Source organism: Colobus angolensis, unplaced genomic scaffold (genome assembly GCF_000951035.1).
Source record: "Colobus angolensis palliatus isolate OR3802 unplaced genomic scaffold, Cang.pa_1.0 Scaffold280, whole genome shotgun sequence".
Lineage (NCBI taxonomy): Eukaryota > Metazoa > Chordata > Mammalia > Primates > Cercopithecidae > Colobus > Colobus angolensis.
Window position 1 is genome coordinate 1620916 of NW_012116044.1, and position 9085 is coordinate 1630000.

General features: G+C 38.6%; 1 protein-coding gene across 1 annotated transcript in view; it reads right to left on the bottom strand.

Moving 5' to 3' along the window:
• Positions 1 to 9085, bottom strand: part of NUDT6 (nudix (nucleoside diphosphate linked moiety X)-type motif 6) — a 36795-nt gene that overhangs the window by 18055 nt on the left and 9655 nt on the right. The window contains exon 3 of the mRNA XM_011948625.1: positions 8259 to 8314. Coding sequence (XP_011804015.1) covers positions 8259 to 8314 — 56 coding nt within the window. The remainder of the gene's footprint in view (positions 1 to 8258; positions 8315 to 9085) is intronic.

The following is a 9085-nucleotide window of genomic DNA, read 5'->3' on the forward strand; positions in this document are numbered from 1 at the left end:
AGATGGAGTCTTCTCTGTCACCCAGGCTGGAGTGTAATGGCATGATCTTGGCTCACTGCAATCTCCGTCTCCCAGGTTCAAGCAATTCTACTTCCTCAGTCTCCTGAGTAGCTGGGATTATAGGCGCACACCACCATGTCCGGCTAATTTTTGTATTTTTGGAAAGACAGGGTTTTACCATGTTGGCCAGGCTGGTCTTGAACTCCTGACCTTGTGATCCACCTGCCTTGGCCTCCCAAAATGCTGGGATTACAGGTGTGAGCCACCGTGCCTCCCTTCTTCCCCACCTACTTTATGACTTAACCTCTTTGGTTGACTTTCCCAGTCTGTGAAATTAGGAACAGGTTGCTATGACGATTAAAGTAGGTAATTAATATACAGCATATAGTGTATCTGGAGTTGGTTCCTTCCAGGTTTGTGGTCTTGCTGACTTGGAGAATGAAGCTGCGGACCTTCATGGTGAGTATTACTGCTCTTAAATGTAGCACGGACCCCAAGAGTGAGCAGCAGCAAGATTTATTATGAAGAGCAAAAGAACAAAGCTTCCACAGCTTAGAAGGGGACCCGAGTGGGTTGCCGCTGCTGGTTGGAGAGGCCAGCTTTTATTCTCTTATTTATCCTCGCCCATGTCCTGCTGATTGGTCCATTTTACAGAGCAGTGATTGGTCCATTTTACAGAGTACTCATTGATCCATTTTACAGAGTGCTGATTGGTGTGTTTATAATCCTTTAGCTAGACACAGAGTGCTGACGCGTGCGTTTTTACAGAGTGCTGATTGGTGCATTTACAATCCTTTAGCTAGACACAGAGTGCTGATTGGTGCATTTTTTACTGAGTGCTGATTGGTGCATTTACAATCCTTTAGCTAGACACAGAGTGCTGATTGGTGCATTTCTACAGAGTGCTGATTGGTGCATGTACAATCCTCTAGCTAGACAGAAAAGTTTTCCAAGTCCCAATCGACCTGGAAAGTCCAGCTGGCTTCACCTTTCAGTAGGATAGTGTGAAGCACAGGTTAAACATTCACTAAACGCTAAATGGTGTTATTAATAAAATCAAGTTTCTTAATGTCTTACATTAAGTTGATTTTCTCAGTAGTTTTGTCATATTATAACATTAAAGTTGCATCTTCCAGGATTTTAGATCATAGCATATTTTACTCAATAGGTTCTTTTTACATTTGGATCTTTTGTTATTTGAAGGCGAATGAGGATGATCATTCATATATACGCCTGTGTTTATACACGTTACACAGAGACAGTCCCATTATTTGTTTACCCCTCTATGTGCTGATATACTTTACCTCTGCCAACATAAAAGTGGTCTTTTCCACACAGGAAATTTTAGGAGTACTATTCACATATTTCCACCCATGAGTCACAGACAGAACTAGGACTTTGAGAGGTCATCTCTAATTCAGGTATTCTCTGATAAGTCACTCAGTGCCTAACACACCTATGACAAATGGTTCCCTGGCTTCCATAGTTTCTCCAAATCCTTTAACAAATATTTGGAGGCTAAGACTGCAGACTAGTCAATAAAGATGCACAAGGATTCCTTCTCTGCTTGCAGATGTCATATGCTCTAATAAGAAAATATAATGCAGAATGCTGATTCATATAAATATCAATATCTTGTGCTCTGTTGTAGCCACAGGATTACTCGTACTTTTCTCATACAGTTATTTTCATCTTATAGTTAACATTTCTTCAGAAAGTTGATATTTGTACTTCATGGGGATTATGTTGACTTTATTTTTCTGAGGGAACAATTACACCAATCAGTTATCTTTCATAAGTTAAGTGAACACTCCTAAGAGGTCATCAGTTCTGGTTGCCATCCTGAATATTCCAGACTATTTCTGATTTTAAATACACTGTTCTAATATTAAATACTCTATCTTTTGCTGAGCCCCCAGGCAAGGGGAGGCTGTTTTCTGTAGCCAAAAGAAGGGTACTGCTTCTGCTGGCTCAGCGGGTTCAAGAGAATTTGAAATTCAATATTCTCATGTTCATTCACTCAGGGTCGCAGGATCCCCACTCTTCTCCTGCTAGGGGATTGGCTTTGACACAGGACACTTATCAAACTCTACTCAGTCTCCTTTGCAGCTCTGATATTCTTACAGTTGGATCTAGGCCTGATTTTCAGTATTGCTTTTGTGGCTGGAGAATATGGGGGTCTCTTTAAATGGTGCCATGGAGGTCTTGGGGTTTTCATATTGTGCCTTGAATTGACAGGCTGACTTGAGCTCGTCATTTTTATTTTGCCAAGGCATCTAAACTAGTTAACAAAAGTTAGCCATCTCCAAAGCTATATAATTATTATTACCCCCTGTACTGTTGAAGTGCCATGGCTACCAAACAACTCAACACTTCAGTTTCCATCTGTACCTCATTCCTTTCCATATGTAACAATCTTAGTTACTGCTATGTTACTATATGCCAGGGCTTATCACTATCCAGCTCTATTGATGCCAGAATGCTGACTGGATCTGGCAAGTAGGACGTGTCAAGTATTCTAAATGTCCTAGTAAGACATCTGGGCGCTAGAGGATAGGAGGTGCCCTTATTAAGTGTTTAGAAGTATAGTTGTCAGAGGTATTTAAATCAGTGTGACTCCATCTTGTAAAGAGGCTGGGTAAAATAAGGCTGAGACCTGCTGGGCTATATTCCCAGGAGGTTAGGCATTCTAAGTCACAGGATGAGATAGGAGGTCGCACAAGATACAGGTCATAAAGACCTTGCTGATAAAACAGATTGCAGTAAAGAAGCCAGCCAAAACCCACCTAAACCAAGATGGGGATGAAAGTTACCTCTGGTCATCCTCACTGCTCATTATATGCTAATTATAGTACATTAGCATGCTAAAAGACACTCTCACCATGACAGTTGAGAAATGCCATGGTAATATCAGGAAGTTACCCTATTTGGTCTAAAAAGGGGAGGAACCCTTGGTTCCGGGAATTGCCTGCCCCTTTCCTGGAAAACTCATGAATAAGCCAACCCTTGTTTAGCATATAATCAAGAAATAACTCTAAGTATCCTTAGCAGAGAAGCCCAAGCCACTGCTAGTATGGAGTAGTTTTTTTTGAGATGAGTCTCACTCTGTCGCCCTGGCTGGAGGGCACTGTCGCCCTGGCTGGAGGGCAGTGGCATGATCTCGGCTTTCGGCAACCTCTGCCTCCTGGGTTCTAGTGATTCTCCTGCCTCAGCCTCCCGAGTAGCTGGGATTACAGCATGCGCCACCATGCCCTGCTAATTTTTGTGTTTTTTTTAAAGTAGAGGTGGAGTTTCACCATGTTGGCCAGGCTGGTCTCAAACTCCTGGCCTCAAGTGATCCACCCGCCTAAGCCTCCCAAAGTGCTGGGATTATAGGCACCAGCCACTGCACCTGGCCTATTCCTTTACTTTCTTAATAAGCTTGCTTTCACTTTACGGATTTGCCCGAATTCTTTCTTGTGTGAGATCCAAGAACCTTCTCTTGGGGTCTGGATCAGGACCCCCTTCTGGTAACATAGTAGTCTGTAGATCTCTAAGGTATGGGCTACTTGGTGCACCTTGCAATTATCCCCACTCACAGCACTTGGAGTAATACTTTTTTACATTTTGGAAGCAGCATATATCATATTTGGGAATACTTCTCCAATTCATTTCTACTAACAAAAAGCTTGGATCCTTTCCTCCTACTGTGAATTGTAAACTAAAAATAAAATCCTAAACCCCTACAAAGTGAATGGACCCCGCCTCTTGACCAAAGGGACCCCCAATAAACCTTATAAACTAAATCCCCAGCCACGATGGGTAGGGAAGTTGGACACACCTCATTATACCCCTTCCCTTTTGGAGTTTAGGCACAACTGATGATTATTATGTTAACACAGAGGTCATAAGGTAACAAAATGGACTCTTTGTGACAATAAGATGCCAAAGTATAAACAGGATCTAAAGCCATGCCAGACAAGGGCTAAGTCACACAACCCTGCAGGTTACTCTGACCCAGTGTATTATTGGTTAACAGACTTCTTTATTTTAACTTAAAACATTCTTTCTGCTGAGTCTAAATTTTTAGACAAAGCTTCACTTCCTTAATCAATTGTAAGTTAGAGAATCTGTGAATCTACCTATAGCCTGTAAGCCTCCTCTTTAAACATCCTGCCTCTTCAAAACATCCCGCCATTTCAGGCAAAATCAATGTATACCATCCACGTATTGATTTATGTCTCTGCTTGTAACTCCTGCCTCCCTCAAACTTATTAAACAAAACTCTAATTCAATTGCCCACTGGCACACGTTCGTAGGACGTCTTGAGACGCATTTCCCAGACCATGGTCACTCATTGGTTCAGAATAAACCTTTTAAAAATGTTTTACAGTCTGATTTTTCCATTAACAGAATTAATAAAGTGGCATTCTGATCTATAAATTAACCTCTTATTACCCTGAATTAATCTAACTCAGAATCCAAACAACTCTGAGTAAAGAAAAAAAATTAAAGTTTGTTAACTTGTAAAGGACCAACTGCTGAATCATGTGTGCTCTGAAAAGTTCAGCCATCTCAGTGAGCCAAAAACAAAAGGATTTTTAATAAAAACTTCTTTCTTTCCTACTTATAGTCTACAGTCTTTATTTGGGTCTTCTAAAATCTGTAAAAATAGATCATCATCCTAGGTTTTGAGAAGAACTGATAATTACTCTTTATCTCCTTAAATTAATCATCTCCCCCCATCCCAGCTTTTTTTTTTTTTCTTGAGACAGGGTCTTACTCTGTCACCCAGGCTGGAGTGCAGTGGCTTGATCATGGCTCACTGCAGCCTTGACCTTCCAGGCTCAAGCAATCCTTCCACCACAGCCTCCCAAGTAGCTGGGACTACAGGTGCACACCACCACTCCTGCCTATGTTGTTTCTTTAGTTTAGGTTTAGTGAAAAGATTCCTCTATAGGCTTCTGATTCTGCCTATTACTAGTTGTGTAATGTTGAATAAGTTATTGTAACCTCTCTAAATCTCAGTCCTAAAATAATAGAGATAATAATAAGTATGATTATTAATTGAGAAACGTTTCATGGAAATTATTTCATGCAAGTATTTTATGCCATCACAAATTATTTGATTGTCTGGTTTTATTTCTACTGACAGAGCAAAACATGATAGAATTAAATTTTTTTTTTTTACCCTGAAAACCTCATTAACTAGGATCAGGAATGTGTGCTATAACAGAGGATTAAGTATTAGCAAACGTTTGGCTATGACTTTTTAGGAGGCTAAAGGCCAGAACAGAGCCTTCTGTGCACTACAGGCTGGTACTACCACTTTATTAAGGTTTTTAATTCTCTTTAGATATGACTATAGGTTCTAAGAGCCACCAAATAAACCATTCATGAAGTTATCTAGGGTTAATTACTCAAAAGTCACCAAGCCTAAAGGTATGACCTTCAAATGACTGTAAAGGCCATACAAAAGAAACTCAGAGTGGAAAAAGGGAAAACTCTCCACTTGATTCTTTATAAGTAAACATTACAGGATGAACTCAGTTATTTTGAAGAATGACTAAAACAGCGCCACTGTGGATTGAGTTTTCCCCTACAATGGGATGACACTTATTTATTTGTTTTGTCATTAGGTCTGGATCTCCCTTTGTTTTCTGACTATTTTGAAAAACACTAAGAAACATTTCAGAAAACACTTTCATTTATTTGAAACTAAGATGAATAAAACTAGAGAAGCATTAAGTGCAACCATGATTAACAGAGAACCATAAAAGTTTTAGTGGTTTACCTGGAATTCAGGCAAATTTATTAAACATAGTTTTCACTATTACCCTGTTTTAAAAATATAGCCCAATTCAATTCTTTCCTTTTCAATTACATATTTCAAGTACAGATTGCTCTGGGAATTTGATTTCTGTAAGCAGAACCTGTTAAGTCACTTGTCTTTGCAGGTTTTATAAGGAAACAAAAAACCCACTCAAAAAACATAAAGCTCTCTAGGTTTGGAGTAAGACAGTTCAGCTATATCTGCTAGGAAAGCTCCATTTTTTCCAGACTGCAATGTAGTTTTTAACATTATCAGACCCAAGTTTGTTTTCTATGAATTTCTGTGTTTTATTACATGAATAATAACATGGATAGATACTTATTTGGTAGATTAACCAACCCTGAAGGACTGCTTGGAGTGGAACAATCATGTTATCTGGCTGTCTTTCAGCCTCTGTTAAAGTCCATAATGAAATTTGATTTGACAAAATCACTTCTGAAACCCAGTGTGCTATTTAAAAAACCTTCATGGTTTACCCTTTTCTTTCCACAATACCAAAGTGGTTTAGACCACATTTTATCTGGACATTGTATAAGTATTTATGCTATGTACATGAAAGATACATAGAAATACAAAATTACCACATTACAATATTTTGTTTGACCATTGAGTCTAACTCCTAAATTTTATAAGTGGGGAAACTTAGGTCCCCGAGTCAGAAAGACAGTTAATGGCATGGCCAAATCCTAGGGACCCGGGTCTGCCGATGCAGTTTTGTCTCAATAACATCATTCACATGGGCCCAGGAAAGATTAAGTAAATTTTGGTGACCTACTTCTTCTTTAAATGAAAAGAGAGATAATCAAAGGGATATACTTAGAAGACAGTAAAATCCTTTTATGGTATCTCTTTAGAAGTAACTGCTACATACCAAGGTCTAGTCTTTTTTTTAAACATAACCAAAGAAATTAACCAATTTATGTTACTTGTACATACAGTATTTGTTAATAATGTTTGGGCATATCTTCTGTCTGCTATACTGGAGAGAGTTATAATATCCACTTTGGGTTGAAGCTAACTTGCCAAAGTAGAAGTGGCAGAGGGATTGGAACTGGTCAGTCTGGCTTCCAAGTCCATTTTGTTTATATCAGCTCCCTCTCATTGGGCATACAGTTGTCAGGCTAATTTGCATATTGTTATTAGATTAATCTTGTCCATATATCATCATCATCATTTTGTCATCATAATCAAAATCTTTTAATAGTTACTGTTTCCATGTGAAGTCTAAACTCATCTGCCTGGTTCTCAGGCACCTCATAACTAGGCCCTATTTTTAACCACTCAATCATGCCTCCTACTCTCTGGTCATTACCATTACATATATATATGTCCCAATTCAAATACAAAACTTATTGAGGGCTAGGTAAAATACACATTAGGTGTTCTATAAATTTCTGTTGAGGACAAAAAGCTTAATTTGAATCAGAGATCCTGCCTTAACTAAAACTTCAAAGTTACTTGGAACCATGAGAATAGTTTTAGATAGCATTTCCAAGAAATGTGTGATACTGCTTTCAGCTATCATTACGAACATTAATTTAAACTTTAAGAACATATGTGGTGGGGAAAAATGTTTGACTCTGTCCACTAATATTTGCTGAAGTCTCAGAAAGTGTTAAAATCATTATTCTCTTTCACTTTTACCTCCGACTCTCGAGCATGAAAACATCTGATTCCTAATCATGGTACTTCTCTGCGAAATATTTGCTGCTTCTAGTCACCTAGACTCCTTATCTTGGTACCCAATCCTCTTCACATTGTTTCCAATCTAGCTCTCAGGTCAAATATCTTACCACTGTCCACACTCTGGGCCACAGTGAACTTTTTACCATTATTTCTGAACTACATCAGTCCCTTTCTGAGCTCTGTGCCTTTGTACAAGCAATTCTAATTTTATCAGTTTGTTTTTTATCTTTTTTCTTCTGCACCTGGAAAGCCCCTACTCATTCTTTAAGACCTAGTTTAAATGTCACCTCCTCTGAGAAGTCTTTGGGGACTTCTTCAGGCAAAGTTAATTGCTATCATCTATTGTATGACTGTCTTTCCAAATAAATAGTAAGCTGCAGGGCATAAGGTATATTGTCTTACTGCTTTTTCTATGCTCAGCACCTGGCCCAGAGTAGAACTCATTGAGTGCTGAATGAATGGAAGAATATCTTGATAATATATTCACACAGACTTGTCTTCCCAATTAAATACAGTCATTTATAATTTTCCTTTAGCCATAAAGTAATAGATAGTAACACTGAGTGTTACCTGGAAATTTTCAAGACCTGTATAAGTACGTCGGTTTAAATAAATATCTAAGGTGATCCATAACTGCTTAGAAATTATTTTTTAAATATCTTACTATAACCCCTTAGGCATATTAAAATTTCTACATTTTATTCTTCTCTAGAAAGAAATAAACATTTAGAAAGCAATTTATAAAACAGAAGCAGCTTACTTTATTTCGATCTTGTACAACCAGAATTTTTCTAGTACTTTCATCAAATACAGCTCCTATTGGGGGAAAAAGAAAAGATAATTGAGAAATATTAATTTCCTTCACCTTAATCTCCTCCCACACTCTCTATCTGTGGTGATCAAAATTCTACCGATACTTGAAGCCCTGGTTCAAATACAGGTGGAGTATTCCTTATCTAAAATGTTTGAGAGCAGAAGTGTTAGATTTTTCTGGATTTTGGAATATTTTCATACACATAATGAGGCATCTTGGAGATAGGACCCAAGTTTAAACATGAAATTCATTTATGTTTCATATATACCTTATACACATAGGCTAAAGGCAATTTTTATACAATATTTTAAATAATATTGTGCATGAAAACCAAGTTTTGACTGCATTTTGACTGTGACTTGTCACATGAGATCAGGTATGGAATTTTCCACTAGTGGCATCATGCCGGTGCTCAGACACTTTTGGATTTTGCAGCATTTTGGATCTTTGATTTGTAGATTGGGGATGGTCAACCTGTACCACCTCATCCATGAAGACACTAAGTGCTTGTCTTAGTCCATTTGGGTTGCTATAACAAAATGACCATAGACTGGATAGTTTATAAAAAACAAACTTGGCCGGGAGCAGTGGCTCACGCCTGTAATCCCAGCAATTTGGGAGGCCGAGGTGGGCGGATCACGAGGTCAGGAGATTGAGACCATCCTGGCTAACATGGTGAAACCCCGTCTTTACTAAAAATACAAAAAAAATTAGCTGGGCGTGGTGGCGGGCACCCGTAGTCCCAGCTACTCGGGAGGCTGAGGCAGGAGAAT